Below are 21780 nucleotides of genomic sequence, written 5' to 3'. Positions count from 1 at the left end.
AAGCTTCAGAAGTCCATGGAACAAAAGACAGGTATTTTAAAAATAGTTTAATTCAAATTATGTGAAACTAGAATTGATTCTAAAATTTAGGTAATCGAAGATTTTTTCTTAAATGTATTCATCTTTAGAAGAAGAGTGATAGAAATAGAAATCTCAAGTTGTCTCTGGGATAATTCAGAACTAATTTTATTTTTCCTCAAATCAAAGCTCTACTTGCCAGAGATTTGAAAGCTGAAAGATACAAAGCGAAAAGCATAAGGAGTTCTTAGAAAAGAAGGAATTAATAAGTTACAAATACCCTTTTTCAAGCTCTCTTCCTCAACTTTTTATCTTTGTATCCTTCCTTCTTTGCCCAGTTATGTGGTCCTATTCTTCCTTCTCCAGTTGCAGCTTGAGATTTACATTTCTCTGGAAAGTCTCTCTAAAACTGCTTACTCTAAAAAGGTCTTTTGGTTGGCTTGTAGATATCTCTGTATTTTATGGCATTCTTCTTTAAACATAACTCATAGTAATTAAATTTACTTTCTCAATTTTATGACATGTACAATAGAAATGCTATACTGTAAACACTGGGAGTTTGTTGGGTACATATAACTGTGTAGTATGGTTTAGTACCTCTGAATATATTAAATTTATGATTTGGTTTTCTTTTAAAGAAATAACTTAATTCAGTTGTTTACTTTGCTCTTCTCTAGGTATGTTAGAGCGGAGGTTCTGGCTGGCTTTGTCAATGGCCTGTTTTTGATCTTCACTGCTTTTTTTATTTTCTCAGAAGGAGTTGAGGTATAGTAGATAATAATTAGAGCCAGTAAATTACATTTCTGTAATGAAAATGTTTATGAACTAAAGATAAATGTAATAGAGCTGTTTTTTCACACTGTCATTGAGTATTTACTGAGGCCAGTCTTGGGTTGCATAAAGTATTATGTGTATACAAGAGGAACTTATAAAATATTTGGAAAGTTATATGTGAAACTACTTGAAGACAAATAGTAGTGCTTTATAAACTGTGAATGATGTTCTGACACTGAAAGGTAAACACACAACAATCCTGGTGATGAGTTCTGTTGGAAATAGTTCTTAAGATAGAATCTGAGGATTTTGCCAATGAATCTTCAATATTTTGATGTTTAAGACAAGTAAAAATTTAAAAGTTAATCAACTTAAAATTAATTACAATATTTTAAGATTCCAAAGAAGGATGGTTTTAGTCCAAATATTCATACCTTTAAGGGTACTTACTTAAAAATAATAATTGTTACTTTTTCTGAAATATGTGAGCAATGGTTTTATTTCTGTTAACTGTTTTGGCAGACAATTTTGGAGTGGTGTTAATTCTGAAAATAAAAATTTTTTTTAATTGCTTTTTATTTTTATCAATTGATTAGTCAGAAAATATATCAATACAGTTTGTTTGTATTCTGTGTTTTCTAGAGAGCATTAGCCCCTCCAGATGTACATCATGAGAGACTGCTTCTTGTTTCAATTCTTGGGTTTGTGGTAAACCTAGTAGGAATATTTGTTTTCAAGCATGGAGGTCATGGACATTCTCATGGCTCTGGTATGATGGTTAGAACCCTTTGTTTCTTCATTTCTGGTTTCTGTCATAATTATTCACTTTTGAAAATTGATGATTTTTAAAGTCTAACTCTATATTGATTTTTAATAACAAGAACAATATATTAATTGACTCATGTTAATGTCTTCCTGAACCTTCTCCTTTTGTGGCTTCTCAGAGTTGTAGTATCAGTTTGGTGTGGCTACTTCAAGACCTCTGTAGCTCATCTGTTTGGTATGATAACATTTATATAAAGCAAATACCAAAATGACAATACAGATTTAGATATTAAAAATCCATGTATGGGGGTATGAAATTTATACAATCTGTCTTTGAGATCCTTCCACCTGGTGTCCATCAGTGTACCTTCTCTTGTTCACAGACACATAAAACTGCATGGTGTGGGTTACTGTGGTTTATTTAAACAGTCTTCTATGTATTGTCATACTTCCATATGAAGCATATCTTTATGAACACATGCAAACGTTTCTCCAGAGCTGTGCTGTCCTATATAGTAGTTCCAAATCACATGTGACTATTTAAGTTTACATTGTGGTTAATGAAATTTAATAAAATTAAGAATTCAGTTAATGACATTTCAAGTGCTCAGTAGACACATAGGGTTACCATATTGGATAGTAAATATAGACAATTTCCATCATCAAAGAAAGTTCTTTGAATTGAGAGTTTCTTGAATATGAATAGAACTGCTGAAACACAGGATATATAATGTTTAGTTTCATTGGACATTAGCAGTTTGCCCTCCAAATGACTCATTTACATTTACCCCAGCGTAAAATGTAAGTACTAGGATTCTTTCACCCATATTAGAACTTACTATTATGGGTTTAAAACCATTTTGCTGATATTTTGATAAAAATGATATCTCATTTTATTTGGTATTTTTTGACTAGTAGTGAGGTTGAAAATCTTTCTGTATGTTTTTCAGCCATCATTCAGATTTTTTCCTTTTCTGGAATTGTCCCTTCCCCCTTAACACCCCATTTTTCTATTGTTTTATTATTAATCCATTTACAAGCTTTTGTTTATGTATTTTGTATAATAATTCTTTGTTTTATGTGTTGCAGTTATCTCTTCCCAGTCTGTGGCTTCTCTGTTTAAACTTTTATTTAGGGTTTTAAATTTGGATATAGTCTAGTTTCCTTTTTTTTTTTGTCTTACATACTTTGTGGTATGTTTTCTGCTTTTTTTTTTTTTTGTTAAGGAGTTCCTATCCCTGAGTCTTAAAAATAGTCTTATTATTTAATACTGTAAAAATTTTGGTTTTTGTCCCAACTACGTGGTCCTTCATTTATATATATTTTTGTAATGAAGAGTTAGGACTTTTTTTTCTCAGTGTGAATAAGCAGTTTTCCAAGCACCATTTATCAATTTGCTCATTACCTCACTGATATAAAAGGATACACTTAGCCTAAATTACCTTAAATATCAGATTATTTTTGGCCTCTTCAGAATCACATGGGAATAATTGCTATAAACTTTATGTTTTAACATCTGGAAGGGTTAGTCTCATCTTTCTCTCTTTTTTTTCCTCCAGAGTTGTTTAGGCCTGTCTTGTTCATTTGGTATTTTTAATCACCTTGTCAGGTTTTATGAAAAATCTTTTTGTGATTTTATTGGGAATGCATCGTCTTTATGTTTAATTCTGGGGAATTAACATCTTAAATTTTGAGTCCTCTATTAAATTGTCTTAGTCACTTTGGTTCATTTTTAGGTATTTGAAAAGTTTTTTCTATTAAGAATGAAAACTATTTTTCCTGTTTGTCTTAATTACATAGCCAGAATCTCTTATCACAGTGTTTAGAAATAGTTATAGCTTATATCATTGTGTCAACCTGTATAATCACCTGGGTAACTTTTAAAGAAACGTTGGTGCCCAGATTTAATCCCAGAATATTTACATCAGAATCTCTGGAGGAAGAGACCCCAACATCAGCATATTTTGAAGCTCTCCAGTCAACTTTAATGTGCAATAAAGGTTCAGAGCCATTGCTATTTAGAAAATGCTACTGAAGTTTTACCAATGAGTCTGATGTTTGTGGTCTGTTTCTGATAAAACTGTTTTACCAAGTTAAGAAAAATTTTTTTTCCCCTTCATCTATTGAAGTAATCATTTTCCCCCCCTGCTTTCGTTAAAGTTGGTAATTATGTTGATAAGATTTTTCTCATGAGAAACCATCTGTTAATTTGAGAGTTAAAACTTAGGTCTGTGATCCATTTTATGTCAATTTTTGTATATGGTATGAAGTATAGTCCAATGTCATTTTCGTGTATATAAATGTGTGGCTGTCTGAACAGAATTTTTTTAAAGGACTGTTTTTCCCCATTGAATTGTCTTGGCACCCTTGTCAACAATCAATTGAGAGTTTAGTTCTGGACTCTCAATTCTATTTCGTGGATCTGTATGTCTGTCCTTATGCCATTACTATGCAGTTTTGATTAATGTAGCTTTTGGGTATGTTTTGAAATTAAAACATTTGAATCGTCCAACTTTATTCTTTTTTAAGGTTACTTTAGCTACCCTGGGTCCCTTCTTGCATTTCCGTATGAACTTTAGGATCAGTTTGTCAGTTTCTGCCCAAAAAGGGAAGCTGGGGCTTTGATAGAAACTGTATTGAATCTGTAGATCAATTTGGGAATTATTGTCATCTTAACATCTTAAGGCTCCTGATCCATGAACATGGGATGCCCTTCCATTTATTTTTAGCTTCTTTAGTTTCTTGCAACAGTGTTTTGTAGTTGTTAGAGTAACTATCTCACACTTCTTTTGTTAACTTTACCAGTAGAGGTTTTTTATTTTGGCTGCCACAGGGAGGCCTGGCGTGCTGCGATTCATGGGGTCGCAAAGAGTCGGACACGACTGAGTGACTGATCTGGTCTGATAAGTTTAGGATTGTTTTCTTAGTTTCATATTTGGATTGCTCATTGCTAGTATAGGAATATAGCTCATGTTTGTATATTGATATTGTGTCCTGCCACATTGCTGAAGTATTCATTATTCTAACAGGCTTTTAGTGGAGTGTTTAGAATTTTCTATATACAAGCATACCTTATTTTATTGAGCTATGCAGGTTCTGCATTTTTTACAAATTGGAGGTTTGTGGCAGCCTTGCATCAAACAAATCTAAATGCCCTGGCTAGATCCTACAGTTAAATAGAAGTAGTGAGAGTGGACATTCTTTTCTTTTTCCTGATTTTAGGGTGAAAGCATTCAGTATTTCATTATTAAATATGATTTTAGCTGTGCTAGCTATGGGCTTTTCAGAAATGCTCCTTATCAGATTGAGGAAGTTTTCTTTTTATTCCTAGTTCATTGGGTGTTTTCATCATGAAAGGGTATTGGATTTTTTTAATGATTTTTTTCCCTTCATTTTTAAAGGTAATCAGTTGGTTCTTTTATTCTATTCATATAGTGTGTTATATTGCTTGGTTTTTTGGATAATAAACCACCTTTGCATTCTTAGGATAAATCCCATTTGGCCATGGTTTGTAATCCTTTTGACATACTACTGGATTTGGTTTGCTAGTATTTTGTTGAAGACTTGTGTGTTTATAGAAGACTTTTGAACCCTGGTGGTTCAGATGGTAAAGAGTCTGCCTGCAATGCAGGAGACCCGGGTTTGATTCCTGGGTTGGGAAGATCCCCTGGAGAAGGAAATGGCAACCCACTCCAGTATTCTTTCCTGGAAAATCCCATGGACAGAGAAGCCTGGCGGTCCATGGGATCACAAAGAGTCGGACAAAACTGAGCGATTAACACTTTCTGCACTTGTGTTTATATTCCTAAGGGATATTTGTCTGCAGTTTTCTTTTAGTATCGTTGGCTGGTGCTGATATCAGGGTAAATTGTCCTTGTATGAGTTGGGAAGTATTCCCTCCTCTTCTGTTTTTTTGGGGGCATAGTTGAGAGATATCTAGTGAAGTCTTGATTCTTTGTAAATGTTTGGCAGAATTTGCTTGTGAAAACCAAGCGTTTCATTGTTGACAGTTTTAAAATTATTAATTCAGTTTTTTTGCTTGTTATAGGTCTATCTGATTTCTGTTTTCTAATGAATCATTTCAGCAGTTTGTGTGTTTTTAGAAATTTGTTTTATCTAAATGACTTATTAATAATTTTAGATATGTATTAAAAAGTATGTCTTTTCTTTTTCTCATAAGGTCAGCAGTGATTTTAGTAATTTTTACTTTTTTTTTGTGGTCAGTCTAATTATTTTAACCTTTTTGTTTTTCTCTATTGCTTTTCTTATCTTTATTTCATTTCTGCTGTAATGTTTATTATACACTCTTTTCCTTGCTTTTGGATTTAGTTTTTTTCTTTTTCTAATATTTTAAGGTGGAAGATTAGGTTATTGATTTGAATTTTTTTTTTCCTTTTAGCAGAGGCTTAATAGCTATAAATATTTGTCTAAGCATTGCTATAATAATGTAAGTTTGGGTATATCATGTTTTCAGTTTTGTTTATCTCAAAGTATTTTTAATTTCCCCTGTGATTTCTTCTTTGACCCATTAGTTATTTAGTGGTATCTTTTTTTATTTTCTCATATTTGTGAATTTCCCTAATTTTCTTCAGTTTATGATTTCTGATTTAATTCCATTGTGATAAGATGACATACCTTTTATTATTTCAAATTTTAAAAATTTTTATTGAGTCTCATTTCATATTTTAATGACCTACCATTTGTCTATCCTAGAGATTCTTCCATGTGCATATGAGAAGAATGTGTATTCTGCTGCTATTGGGTGGGATGTTCTATAGCTGTCTGTTGGGTATAGTTTGTTCATAGTTATTCAGTCTTCTGTTGCTTTGTGATCTTCTGCCTACTTGTCTATCCATTACTGAAAGTAGGGTGTTGAAGTCTTCAAGTAATATTGTTGTAAGTTTTCCAGTTAATTTTTTTAGTTTTTGCTTCATGTATTTTGGAGCTGTGTTGTTCAGTTCATTTATTTCTATAATCATGGATATCTTCCCGAGGCATAGAACTTGCTAATAGCATGTTCTTTTTTTCTCACAGTAATTTCTGGCTTATAGTATTATGATAGCCATTCTGGCTCTGTCTGTCTCTGTCTTTTTTAACTGCTTGCATGGCATTGGTATATTTTTCTGTCATTTTACTTGTAACTTATTTATGTCTTTGAATCTATAATTTGCCCCTTATAGACAGAATATAGCTGAATCATTGTTTTTAGTCCATTTTTTAGTCTCTGCCTTTTGACTAGAGGTTTAAAAAAATTTACATTTCATTTAATTACTACTAAGGTAGAATTTACATCTGCCATTTTGATATTTGTTGTCTGAATCTTTTGTCCTTTTTGTTACTCTGATCCTTGATGCTTGTCTTTTAAATTAAATAGATATTTTCTAGTATACCTTTTTAATTCTCTTGTTTCTTTTACTGTATATTTTTTTAGTTCTTTTCTTAATTGTTGCCCTGGGGATTACAAACATCATCTTAATTTAAAGCAGATTAATAGTAATTTAATAATTCAGATTAATAATAATTTAATAATATGCAAAAACTTTGCTCAGATATACCTCTATTCACACCTCCCTTATTTATGCTACTGTTGTCAGACAAATTACATGTTTTTATGTTATAAGCCCATCAGTACAGTTTTGTAATTATTGCTTTATGCAATTGTCTTCTAAAACATACAGGAGAAGAAACAAGTTGCAAATTAAAAAATACATTTATCTTCTCTTGCAAGATTACTGTTACTGGTGCTCTTTATTTCTTTATGTGGATTTAAATTACTATTTAGTGTTGTTTCATTTGTAGGAAATACTTTTGTTTATGTGGAAGTATCTGATTTTTCCTTTATATTTAAAGGAGACTTTAGTTGAATTTAGAATTCTTGACTGAGTCATCTTCTATTTTAAATTTGTTATCCCATTGTCTTTTGACCTCTCTGATTTTTGTTGTGAAGTCAGCATTTAATCTTATTCAAGATCCCTTGTACATACATACATCTTGTACATACACCTTGCTATACAGTTTTCAAGATTTTGATGTTCATTGATTTGACTATGATGTCTTTAGATATAGTTCTATCTGAGTTTATTCTACTTTGAGTTTCCTGAACTTCTTGAATGTGTAGATAATATTTTTTGTCAAATTTGGGGAATTGCCATCTATAATTTCTTCAGGTATTTTTTATATTTCTTTTTCTCCCTCTTTTCTCTTTGGTACTTTTTTTATAATTAATTTGGTAGACTTGATGTTTTCATAGGTCTCTAAGATTCATTTTTCTTGATTTTCTTTTTTCCACCTGTTTTTCAGAGTATATAATCTCTATTGATCCATCTTCAAGTTTACTGTTATTGCAGCCCAGATCTGTGGTTGAGCCCTTCTAAAGTGGATGTTTTATTTCAGTTATAATGTTTTTTTAATTCCAGAGTTTCTGTTTGGTTCTTTATTAACGTCTATCTCTTTATTAATATTCTCTTCTTGATGAGTAATCATTATTGTACTTTGATTCTTTAGATGTGATTTCCTTCTTTGACCGTATTTGTAGTAGCTGATCAAAGTTTTTGTCTATAAAGTAAAAAATCTGAGTCCCCTTCAGGAACATTTTCTGTTGGCTGGTTTTTCTCCTGTGTATATGGCATATTTTTCTCTTTCTTTGAATATCTTACTAATTGTTTGTTGAAAACTGGACCTTTAATTTTAAAATGACATTCAGTATCAGTTCAGTTGCTTAGTCGTGTCCAACTCTTGACGACCCCATGGACTGCAGCACGCCAGGCCTCCCTGTCCATTACCAACTTCAGGAGTTTACTCAAACTCATATCCATTGAGTCAGTGATGCCATCCAACCATCCCATCCTCTGTCATCCCCTTCTCGACAATGACATTGGTATCAGATTAATTCACCGTCTTCTCTCAAAGTTTGTTGTTCCTGATATTATTATAGTTATTTATCCTATTGCATGATTTCCTTGTGTTGATTCATGTCCTGCAGTGTATGTCGATTGAATTCTTGAAGCTGAGCTCTGAATCTGATCGTTATCACATTGAGAATAAAGATTTTTTTCCAGGGACTGCCAAGTTTGGACAAAATAGTGACTGTGATCTGTACATATTGCTTTTAACAGAGCCTCAGAAGAAATCAGATCTCTCCAGTGTCTGCAAAGCTGCTGACTTTTGGCTAATTTCAATTGAGCTTAGGCAGGAAGTGGAATGGAACTAACCCCAAGTTAAAACATCAAGACTCTGCTGTCTAACTGAGATTTGGTAGTTTGTTGGATAGACAATTTTCAGTTCCTTTTGTGGTTTTGGTTAATTATCAGACTTCTGAAAGTTTTTAGTTGTGTTTCCCATATTTTAGTTGTTTTAGGAGAACTAGCTTGCCAACAACCTCTGTCTACCATTCTGGAAGTTGATCTCCCTATTCATAATTTTTCATATAATGTACTACTGAGTTTGATTTTAGGGTATTTAGGATTTTTGTAAATATAAGTGATATTTTTTAATTAGGTAGCATTCAGTCATTTTCTATATTTTGAAATAGTTTGTAGAAGATGTTTCTATGATGGTTAGGTAGTTTTTAGGTTTGCTGTGGAGAAATGATTCCTCACTATTGTGTGCCTTTTTTCCCCTAAGGATTCTACCTGATTTAATTTTACTGGTCCTTTTACCAAATGCAGCCATTTCCCTGTCTCTGCCTTAATGTAACCATATTCACATATTATTTTAACTTTGTTAGTATTAATGCCATTTCCTTCTTCAATATGTATGATAGTACTTGACAAAGTTTTGGCCAAGGTTTTTGTCCATGTTCACTGTTTTATCCCCAATGCCTGGATGGTACTGTAACATAATGTGTTCCAACTAAGTACTTCTTGAATGAATGAGCAACGTTATCTAATCTCTTTAAATCCTTCTGTGTACTTCTCACTTATTTTTATCTCCAGTAGAGTCTGCCACTTCTTACTGTGCTTTTATTTCCTTCCTAAACTCTATCCTAAGAACTCAGTATTGTTTTAATGAATCTATGGGGCTTTCTAGGTGGCTCAGTGGTAAAGAATCCGCCTGCCAATGCAGGAGATGTCAGAGACATGGGTTTGATCCCTGGGTCAGGAACATCCCCTGGAATAGGAAATGGCAACCCACTCCAGTGTTCTTGCCTGGAAAATCCCAAGGACAGAGGAGCCCCACAGGCTACAGTCCATGGGGTCGCAAAGAGTTGGACACAACTGAGCGACTGAGCATCATCATTTTAGCACTTTCTACAAAGAAATGTTTATTTATTGAATATTGATTGAATATTCATATTTGAACTGAATATGGTTTGAGCACTAATTCTTTTCACTAATGTCAGTATTATTGTAACCATTAAGTAATACATTTTTACATACCTTTTGTTCTTACACACTTTGTTTTTAGGCCATGGACACAGTCATTCTCTCTTTAATGGTGCTCTGGATCAGACACATGGCCATGGAGATCACTGCCATAGTCATGAATTGAAACATGGTGCTGCACATAGCCATGATCATGCTCATGGACATGGACACTTTCACTCTCATGGTGAGTACAGCAAAAATACTTTCAAATGGACAGTTTCTTAAACAGAAATGGCATAGATTAACTTTTCAAGTTGAAATAATCTGTTTAAAAATATTGCAGTCAAGTTCCTTTCTAATAAATTGGACTAAATGGTTTCTAAGACTAGTTTATTTTCAGTATAAAATGAAATTAACTTGGCATAAGGCAGTGAGTGTAGGTTTTTTCAGTGATTTTATCATAATAAAATGCCACTATTTTAAATAAGTGTCAGTGAATGGGGACCATTGCATTTCAGCAGTTTTTTTTTTTTTAATTATGATAAGGCCTTTTGTGCCATATATAGGCTTATAAAAATATAACAGTTTTCAATTTTCCACATTTTTATTGTAATTTTAACAGATATCACCTGATATTTACCTCCAGTTCCCTTAGAAGTCTTTCTATATTAACTTATATAGTATTGGATACTAAGTTATAAGGTATTTATCAACTTACTTAACATTTTATTTTAAAATTATATTTAGTTTATTCACAAAATTTTAGAATATTACTAATCTAATAGAAGCTGCTTGGGTGATACAGTTTGATAAGTTATATGCTTAAAGATTGTCTGTGCTTGCCACAAAGGCAGAATCCTAAAGCTTTCAATCTGAAAAGATGAAATGGGCCTTAAGGATTGAGTAAGCCCCTAATATTTTCAGTCTCTAATATTTGCTATACTTTTGAAACTATTTATTACACTGGTCTGCTTGAACACCTTGCTTTTCTAAGCTTTTTGCTCACACGCATCGCAAAATAATTTTGATAAAAACTGTATATTCACATTCTTAGGATGATTTCTAAAAAAAATTATTGTTTAATTGCAGAGAATATAATTTGATACTTTGTATTTTAGAATGAAACTTCCATATTATTTTATTGAACATAGTCAGTGGACTCTAACTACTTTAGTGATTTGAGACCCACTGTCACCTATTTAAAAATATTTAAACAGTTGTTAATTTTATAACCTCCTTTCTCCTGGAATTTTTATTTCTATTCTACCTCCTTTCCAGAATTTTATAAAGTGGAATATACTTGTGTTAAGGCTTTAATTGGTCATCTGTTAATATTTCTTGGCAATAAAATAGGTATATTAATTAAAATCTTTTATCTTTTAGGAACATAAGACAGCATTTAAATGTTTCTTTCAGATGGAATTATTGTAGCTTTTACTAGTATAAATTCAATTAAAATAATTATGTTTTGATTTTGATACATATATAATCATTAAAAAGCAGCATTGTATTTGAAATACATATCTTAATGAGATGATTGAAACTCTTTTTCTCAATTAGTTTATAGATAAATAACTTATTAGCATAAAATAGGTTTTGACATCAATTCTGTTCCTGTTTTCAATCTTTATAATGTAAGTTCTAAGAAACCTTAAATAGAAGGAATTCTGTTGTAGCAGTTTCTGTCATTTCTTTGATTACCTTCAGAATTATATTCCAAAAGTTACATAGTGTATCATCAAATATTTTTGATGATCTATTAATTGGTAGTTTTATTAGCTAATCCCTACCTTTTATTAGAAGCAAAGAATTAGAAACTGTGTTACTTACAAAAAGATTTGCTAGCCAATCTTTAGAGTCACTGCCACCAACATTTACAATTGACCCCTTGTTTGTTGTCCTAGACTTTTTCTAATACTCTGGGGAATACACTGTGATAAGCTTTTAGATAGATGAGAATTAGCCCTTCTATGGGAAAAGAAAAGATTTGGAAATGACTTTAAGACCCAAAGAAATTATAGTAACTAGTAAATAGAAATGCCAGGCCTCAAACAGGGAATCTGACTTCAAAATCTGCTGTCAACTGTTATTCTGTGTTCAGTATTTTATAAGCCAGTCTGAGAATGCAAAAGTAATAGGGCCATTATTCCATTTTGCCTGTAAGAACCATTATAGTCTCACTATGCAGTACTGTGAACTTTGTATTTATTGGAATGCCGCACTGTGAGTGAAGTTAGATGGGTTTTTGTTTGTTTTAAGTGCTCATATCTTAGTGACTTAAACAGTAAAAGTTTATATCTTGGATTGATTGCGTAGAGGGTAGGGGCTTTGTTCCTCATGGCCATTCAGGAATCCAGGCTCTTTCCATCTTTAGGATCCTTAACTCTTGTATCCCACTACTGGATTCTCTGCATCTAGCTGGAGATAGAATATATAGCAGATCATGTAGGATATTCTGTGAGCTGAGCCTGGAAATAATTTACATCTTGTATTTTTTTTGTTTACGACTCAGTCACATACACCACCTAAGTCAGGTGATCCTTAACTCAGGGACCCTGGGAAATCTAGTTAAGCTGTTTATCAGAGAGGAAGAAGAAATGGGTCTGGTAAGGAGGTAGCTAATGTCTGCCACAGAAAACAAATTTTATATCCAAAAGGATTTTCAGATTTTACATAGGTGGGAGTTATTTTATACAACTATTATATTAATATAGCTGAATATACGTTATAAAATAATTATGTCAAAAATGACTGTTGTCTCTCTTCAGTGACTGATATTGGGAAAACTGGACAGCTGCATGTAGATCAGTGAGTTAGATGACACTCTCACACCATACATAAAACTAAACTCGAAGTGGCTTAAAGACTTAAATACAGAACATGACACCATAAAAGTCCTAGAAGAGAACACAGACAAAGCATTCTCTGACATAAATTGTACCAGTGTTTTCTTAGGTCAGACTCCCAAGGCAATAGAAATAAAGACAAAAATAAACAAGTGGGACCTAATGAAACTTACAAGCTTTTGCACAGCAAAGGAAACCATAAACAAACTGAAAAGACAACCTACTGACTGGAAGGAAGTATTTGAAAATGATGCTACCGAAAACGGCTTAATTTCCAAAATACACGAACAGCTCATACAACTCAATAACATAGAAACAAACAACCCAATCAAAAAATGGGCAAAAGATCTAAATAGACATTTCTCCAAAGAAGATATACAGATGACTAATAGGCACATGAAAAGATGCTTAACATCTCTAATTATTAGAGAAATGCAAGTCAAAACTACAATGAGGTACCACCCAACACCAGTCAGAATGATCATCATGGAAAAGTATACAAATAACAAATGCTGGAGAGGATGTGGCGAAAAGGGAACCCTCCTACATTTCTGGCAGGAATGTGAATTGGTGCAGCCACTATGGAAAAGAGTATGGAGGTTCTGTTTAAAATAGAGTTGCCATGAGATCTAGCAATCCCACTCCTGGGCGTATATCTGGAGAATGTTGTTGTTCAGTCCTGCAGTTGTGTCCGACTCTGACCCCATGGACTGCAACATGCTAGGCATCCCTGTCCCTTACCATCTCCCGGAGTGTAACTAGTTCAAAAAGATGCACCCCAGTGTTCACAGCACAATAGCCAAATAGCCAAGACATGGAAGCAACTTAAATGTCTATCAGTAGATGAATAGATAAAAAAGATATGGTATATATGCACAATGGAATACTATCCGGCCATAAGAAAGAATGAAATAATGCCATTTGCAGCAACAGGAATGGATTTAGGGATTATCATAATAAGTGAAGTAAGTGAGAAGGAGGACGATAAATACAATATGATATTTATCACTTATAAATCTAAAATACTAGCAGATTAGCAGATACAAACTACTATATATAAAATAAATAAGGTCCTACTGTATGGCACAGGAATATTTTATAATAAACCATAATAGAAAAGAAAAAAAATGACTGTCTTTTTCTGGACTAACTATGTATAGACAGTAATCTCATGCCCTGATCAGGAGCCTGATATTTAGAACAGTTATACTTTTAGCTCTCAGGATTTTTAAAATGACTACATCTTTCTCCCCATGCAGCAGTACCATATTTAGACCAAAATCATTGCATAACCTTATGCTTTTATAATTCTTCTGGCATTGTCACAGTGTTCCATCAAAGCTGGAGTAGGCAAGGGTAGGTCCACTCTTCATTACTGTGGGCCAAGAACTAGGACTCTGTTAGTCATAATCAGAAAGCTCATCAGTCGTCCTGATGCTCCCTTACAACAGATACTGCTGATCATTTACATTGTTTACCTGTATTTTTGCTTCGACGTTAATGTTGATTAGTGATCTTCCCACTATTTGGTATAAAAATTGCAGTATATTTTTATTTCTTCATCAAAAAGGCAAAATGAAAAAGTATTTTTATCTCTTCTGTATGAAAATCTTGCTGCATTCATCTAGAAGCTATTGGGAAACTGTTTGCCATAGTCCAGTTTTCCTGGAAAATGTCCTGGTTTCATTTCTTGGTCTTCTTATAATATCAAGGGGTAGTTTTGTTTTTTCTGAATTTTCCAACTGTAAATTGATGTAGCAAACTGTAAATATGCTATGGATATTAGAAAATTCATAATGTTTTTAATTTACTGGGTTTTTTTTAACCAAATTGCCTAATATAATAATTTCCTAAATACTCTGTACTATTGATGCATTTTGAAATTTTTTATGTCTATCTTCATTTAATTACCATATTAAATTTTAAAAATAATTTTGTAGGTCTGATGTGGCTATGTAATCATGCATCCTTCACGATACATTTGAATGAAAAGTACTCTGAATTGCAAAAATTGAATCAGGAATTGAAGACATGTTTTAAAATAATTTAACTTAACTCTCTACAGATGGCCCCTCCTTAAAAGAAACAACAGGACCCAGTAGACAGATTTTACAAGGTATGACAAGCTATTTGTATATTTCTCAGTTTTATGCAACTGGCTTCATAGTTTTGAGCTAACTGTAGTTTTCCTTTAAGAAAAACGAATAACATAGTATTTGTGTTTAAAATGTTAGCCTTCCTAGTTGATTTTTTAGTATGTATTTCAGTTCAGTTCAGTTAAGTCACTCAGTCGTCTCCGACTCTTTGCGACCTCATGAATTGCAGCACGCCAGGCCTCCTTGTCCATCACCATCTCCTGGAGTTCACTCAAACTCACATCCATCGAGTCAGTGATGCCATCCAGCCATCTCATCCTCTGTCGTCCCCTTCTCCTCCTGCCCCCAATCCCTCCCAGCATCAGAGTCTTTTCCAATGAATCAACTCCTCACGTGAGGTGGCCAAAGTACTGGAGTTTCAGCTTTAGCATCATTCCTTCCAAAGAACACCCAGGACTGATCTCCTTTAGAATGGACTGGTTGGATCTCTTGTAGTCCAAGGGACTCTCAAGAGTCTTCTCCAACACCACAGTTCAAAAGCATCAATTCTTCGGCACTCAGCTTTCTTCACAGTCCAACTCTCACATCCATACATGACCACTGGAAAAACCATAACCTTGACTAGATGGACCTTTGTTGGCAGAGTAATGTCTCTGCTTTTCAATATGCTATCTAGGTTGGTCATAACTTTTCTTCCAAGGAGTAAGCCAATCTTTTAATTTCATGGCTGCAGTCACCATCTGCAGTGATTTTGGAGCCCCCAAAAGAAAGTCTGACACTGTTTCCCCGTCTGTTTCCCATGAAGTGATGGGACCGGATGCCATGATCTTCGTTTTCTGAATGTTGAGCCTTAAGCCAACTTTTTCACTCTCCTCTTTCACTTTCATCAAGAGGCTTTTTAGTTCCTCTTCACTTTGTGCCATAAGGGTGGTGTCATCTGCATATCTGAGGTTATTGATATTTCTCCCAATGTGTACTAGTAGGTATGTTAGCAGATGTTCTTTTAACTGTCACTGAGCTATTTTCTTAACATTTAATAAGATTAAAATATTCAGAAACTAGACTGCTTAAATATATATACTCATACCACTGACTCTAGGAACACCATAATAGTATGTTTGCCTTTGTAGAATTGTTAAATAATTTTTCTAAAAATAATATTCAGTATGAATTTATGTTGTAGAAAAATTTAGTGCTAAAAATGTAATGCATCCAAACTCAAAAAATGTATAACACCAAGAGTGAATCCAAATATGAACTATGAACTTTGGATCATAATGATATGTCATTTGTAACAAATGCACTATTCTGGTGGGGGATGTTGATAATGAGAGGGACTGTGCCTGAGTTGGAACAGTGGGTATAAGTGAAATCTCTGTATCTGCCACTTATTTTGCTGTGAACCTAAAACTGCTCTCAAAAGTAATGTCATATTTTCAAAAAAATGTGATGCAAAGGAGATCTTTTGCATATACATAAGCATCAAATGGTAAAATGTAAACAGGAGCTTACAGGTTATGTAAAATGATACATTACAAAATTTTATAAGCTAGAGACAATCTGTCTTGTCCCTGAACTATGGCAGTTTCTTTTTGGGGATGTGAACTGATCTTTGGCTCTGGATTTCTATAGGTTTCATTGTCAAAGTTCCTAATTTCCAGCTGCCCATCTTCCTGCCTTTATTTATTTTTAAAAATACTTACTTATTAATTTTTGGCTTCATCCGGTCTTAGTTGTGGCATGCGGGATCTCTCCTTGTGGCACTTGGGCTCTCTAGTTGAGGGGTGTGGGCTTAGTTGCCCGGAGGCATGTGGGAACTTAGTTCCAGACCAGGGATCAAGCCCACATCCTCTTCTTTGAAAGGTAGTTTCTTAACCACTGGACTACCAGGGAGGTCCTCTTTGTTAACTTTTGACCACAGTCCGACTTTCTCACTAGCTTGTGATCCTGTTTCTACTGTGCTTATTTTTATTTTCTCCACTGTTTTTTGATATAGCTCTTGCTTTTTATTTTTCCCCTGGGACTGTATTCCTTCATCCTGAGGAGCTCATTTCAGGAGGCTTAAATGTGCCTTCTAGTCACTAATTTTCCTTTTGTGAAATATAGAGAATTGTTTTAGGGCAGCATTTGTTGAAATAACTTGTAATCATGCATGTGTAATACTGTACATTTAACCTTGATAATAAGAGTTAAGTTTTAGTTATGGAAATCATCACAAACTGAGGAAAGGGAGGTCAGATTTGCCTTCCTAATTATCTTTTATATAAGCTGTTGTAAAAATTAACTGATATTTTCTGAGTGTCCATTTATGGTGGCTAAAGCAGCCCATAGTATAAATGCCAGATACTAACACTTTTCCACATAGATACTCACAGGTGAAAACCAAGTTTACTGAATTTTTCAGTTATTTGCTGCATTTTCAATATGACTTCTGGCTTTTATATGAGTCAAACATATTAGTTTAGATTTCTTCTTTAGTAACTTTCTTCTTGAAAAGATTACTGGAAAGTAAGAAGGGCATATCTAGTTAAGGATATTTGCTAATAAAACTGGTTTTTAGGTCAGCAAATAAGATGTAGCCAGGGACTTGCCACTTAAAGGAAAATCAAGAGCAAAGGATTCTTTTCTTTTTCCTTTAAGTGGTTAGAGCTATTTTCAATTTGGATCCTACCAGAACATTGATTAAAGAATATATAAAGTCTTTATCATATCACTTCAGAGTTTTGCAGGTTAGGGACCCTCATCCACTTACATGTGTATCTTCCTTAAGTTTTATTTTTGAAACTTAAAGTGATCTCAAGATTTCTTAATCTATTTAATTGTTCACTAGTTAAAATTTTCTTAAATATGTATAAAAACTGAATTTTTTGACTTTTTAAATTGTTTTCCTGTCAAGTATCAGTTATTAAATGTTCATACATATAGATTCATGGGCAGTTAGAGTATTAGTATCTTACCATTGTAATAGTTTCGAAGAAGGAAATGGCAACCCACTCCAGTATTCTTGCCTGGAAAATCCCATGGATAGAGGAGCCTGGCGGGCTATAGTCTATAGGGTTGCAAAGCGTTGGACACGACTGAGTGATCAATGCTTTCACTTTCAATGTAATATTTAATTATTATAAGTTAAAAATATATTTATATCCTCTTTAAAATATTCAGACCATTACTTTCTTTCATATCAGGTTTGAGTTTAGTATGTAACTTTAGTTAACAATACCTTCAGGATAATTAGTTTACCAGTTTATTAGTAGAGTTATGGTCCATAAGAAAATCTTAATCTCAAAAGGTAATAATTTTACTTACCAGCAGAGGGCTCTGTGTGTACACATATTTGTAGTTATAAACAGTGTTTTCTTGACTGATTGTTTCAGCCTAATGCAGTTCTCTCCTAACAAATTATTAGTTAACTTCTGGACTCAACCAGAAATGAACGTGCACAAAAAATTTTTTTAATCAAGTATTTCTTCATTTATATTATAGCAAAATATTAAGGATTATGAAGACCAAGTATAACTTAGAAGTCAAATATTTTAGCTCCTCCTGTTTTTTAAAAAGAAAGATTATTTTAATTCCCAGAGGTACTATTACTTCTTTACTAAACAGTGGATCAGCATTCATACTGATTTTCAAATTAGTATTTAGTTTTTTAATATATAAAACCAAGAATATAGTTTTAAGAAAAATTTACATTTTTAGTTTATCAGAAAATATGATTTTGATTCTCATTATGCTTTATTTCTAGGTGTATTTTTACACATTCTAGCAGATACACTAGGGAGTATTGGTGTAATTGCCTCTGCCATCATGATGCAGAATTTTGGTCTGATGATAGCAGATCCTATTTGTTCAATCCTGATAGCCATGCTCATAGTTATAAGGTAAGTGTTGGTATATTACTTTCAGATATTAAAATGAGAGGTGATAAACATCTTATTTAAATTACAGATCTAAATTATTATTATGTTGGGGGTTTTTGGTCTTCAACAGATTTCTACATAGATTGTTTCTCTTTTCATCTTACTTTTTTTTGTGTTACCTCAGGTTTGATATTTCATTTTTGTATTTAGTGATTGATCTTCCGTAAATCAAATCAGTAGTAATTTTCTTTAATCCAGCACTATATTTTTGAGTAGAACATTGGAAATATAAAATGTATTAATGTTAGAATATTATTCCTTTGACATCTGCATTTTGTACTATCAAGTCTAAAAGAATACTAAAATCTCTTCTAGAACTAGCTTTAATTTATAAATTCACATCATAGTTGTAGAAGTCTTATAAAAATGCTTCAGATCAGATCAGTCGCTCAGTTGTGTCGACTCTTTGCGACCCCATGAATCGCAGCACGCCAGGCCTCACTGTCCATCACCAACTCCTGGAGTTTGCTCAGACTCTCGTCCATCGAGTCAGTGATGCCATCCAGCCATCTCATCCTCTGTCGTCCCCTTCTTTTCCTGCCCCCAATCCCTCCCAGCATCAGAGTCTTTTCCAATGAGTCAACTCTTCGCATGAGGTGGCCAAAGTACTGGAGTTTCAGCTTTAGCATCATTCCTTCCAAAGAAATCCCAGGGCTGAGCTCCTTCAGAATGGACTGGTTGGATCTCCTTGCAGTCCAAGGGACTCTCAAGAGTCTTCTCCAACACCACAGTTCAAAAGCATCAATTCTTCAGTGCTCAGCCTTCTTCACAGTCCAACTCTCACATCCATACATGACCACTGGAAAAACCATAGCCTTGACTAGCTGGACCTTTGTTGGCAAAGTAATATCTCTGTTTTTGAATATGCTATCTAGGTTGGTCATAACTTTCCTTCCAAGGAGTAAGTGTCTTTTAATTTCATGGCTGCAGTCACCATCTGTAGTGATTTTGGAGCCCAGAAAAATAAAGTCTGACACTGTTTCCACTGTTTCCCCATCTATTTCCCATGAAGTGGTGGGACCGGATGCCATGATCTTTGTTTTCTGAATGTTGAGCTTTAAGCCAACTTTTTCACTCTCCACTTTCACTTTCATCAAGAGGCTTTTGAGTTCCTCTTCACTTTCTGCCATAAGGGTGGTGTCATCTGCATATCTGAGGTTATTGATATTTCTCCAGGCAATCTTGATTCCAGCTTGTGCTTCTTCCAGTCCAGCGTTTCTCATGATGTACTCTGCATATAAGTTAAATAAACAGAGTGACAATATACAGCGTTGACAAACTCCTTTTCCTATTTGGAACCAGTCTGTAAAAATGCTTACTGAAGTATATTTATGTCCTCCTCTCTATTGAGGTTATAAATTTTTGAGGAAGGATCTGTCTTTTAGCTCTTTGGATCTCTATTGCCTGTCATGGTACCAGTGTTTATATAAAAGTATGATTGTGTATAAATTCTCAATAAGTATTGTCTGAACTAGAAGATAGTTACTGTCTTTTAAATTTATGTCAATTTATTATTTTAATTTTTATCAGAAAAATGGAACAGTTGTGCCTTTATTTCCCAGTCTTGGCTTATTTACATAGATATGTCTTGATTGGACTGATTTTGTCTAGTTTATCCATATGATTTTACTGTTAGTAAAGCTGTCTTTGTAATGATAACAAAGAACTGTTAGTGGGTAGACTATGATGATTTTTATAGCTTGTAGTTGAATAAAATAGACTTAAAAATTACAATGAAATTATAATCTTATAAATTAGTCATAAATGTAGATTTTTAAGTTTTTTCATAAAAGATAGGATATACATTTTAAACGTGAAGCTTATTTTTAAATTTTATTTAAATTATTTGTACTAGGAAGCATCTCTGCTGTGTAAAAATCTTTTATAAAGCTTCGAATCTCTTTTCTGCATCTTTGGAAATCTTACTATACGTCCTTGAAAGTTCTTCAGCTTAGATACCACATATTCTATGAAACTTCTGATAGATTTGGTTTCTTATATCTGTTCCTCTGTATTTGCATGTTCAGTGTTCATTTTATTTTGTGTTATAATTCTTGGTTGCTTCTAATACTTCTTACAGTTGGATCTTAATCTCAACTTTTCTTTGTCTCCAATCTTATATCCTAATTCTATCATTTGTTGCTTGGAAGAGGTTGGCCTTTCTGTCTCCTAATTTATTTTCTACAGTGTGGCCAAAGTGATCTTTCTTTAATAAAGATTATGGTACATGTAAAAATTATCTTGCTTTGAATCTTTCCATGGCTTTCTTGCTCTCAGGATAAAGTCTTAATTCTTTAGTAGGCCTTCATGTTGGGATTCATTTATCTCTTCAGTCTTTTCTCTCACCCCGTCTCAATTTATATTTGTTCTCCAGCCATAGTAAGTAACTGTCAGTTCCCTGGAAACATGTTAGAAGTTCCCTGGATTCTGGGGCTGTCTCATCTTTCCTCTCTGCAAAATAAACTACCCTTACATTGAGTGCCCTTCTCACTTTCCATTCACCCTCACAAATGCATAGATCTTTCAGTTTAAATGGCACTTCCTTGAAGAAGCCTTTCCTGATTTCCTGTGTCTCAGGAGGGGTTAGGTAAACCTGTAGCACCACCTGCTACTCCTCTTGCAGCATTTACTTAGAGCCTCTTATTTTCTCCTTTAAGCTCCATGAGGGCAGACTCTTTTTTCATGGTTGTAAAGTCAGCACATAACTGTGCCATGTAAAACTTGATATATTTTTTGATTTGAATCAAAATAAATTTGTATTTTTTTGTCAGTCTCAGAGAATGCTTTCTCTAATCCTAAATGGGGAATTCTTAGTTCTAGTCCCATTCAGTTGTTCCACCAGAAATATGAATAAAGAAATAAATAAATAAACAAACACAAGACAAGAAAACCTTTTTTGTTGTTGTTGTTGAAATATAACATGTTGAAAAGCTATACAAATTATTTTCAGCAAATATTTGTTAACTAAGTACCTCTTACCAGGGTAGTGAAAGGACAAGATACTTACTGTTTTGATCTTACATTACAGCAGAAGAGAGAGACACAAATGAATCAA

General features: G+C 33.5%; 1 protein-coding gene across 1 annotated transcript in view; it reads left to right on the top strand.

Moving 5' to 3' along the window:
- SLC30A7 (solute carrier family 30 member 7) overlaps positions 1-21780 on the top strand; it is a 99611-nt gene that overhangs the window by 18179 nt on the left and 59652 nt on the right. The window contains exons 4-8 of the mRNA XM_005906282.2: positions 696-783; positions 1435-1561; positions 9964-10107; positions 14775-14825; positions 18551-18686. Of these exons, the coding sequence (XP_005906344.1) occupies positions 696-783; positions 1435-1561; positions 9964-10107; positions 14775-14825; positions 18551-18686 (546 nt within the window). The remainder of the gene's footprint in view (positions 1-695; positions 784-1434; positions 1562-9963; positions 10108-14774; positions 14826-18550; positions 18687-21780) is intronic.

The sequence above is a fragment of the Bos mutus genome, chromosome 3 (assembly GCF_027580195.1).
Source record: "Bos mutus isolate GX-2022 chromosome 3, NWIPB_WYAK_1.1, whole genome shotgun sequence".
NCBI classification, from domain to species: domain Eukaryota; kingdom Metazoa; phylum Chordata; class Mammalia; order Artiodactyla; family Bovidae; genus Bos; species Bos mutus.
This window is presented reverse-complemented; position numbering and strand designations above follow the sequence as displayed.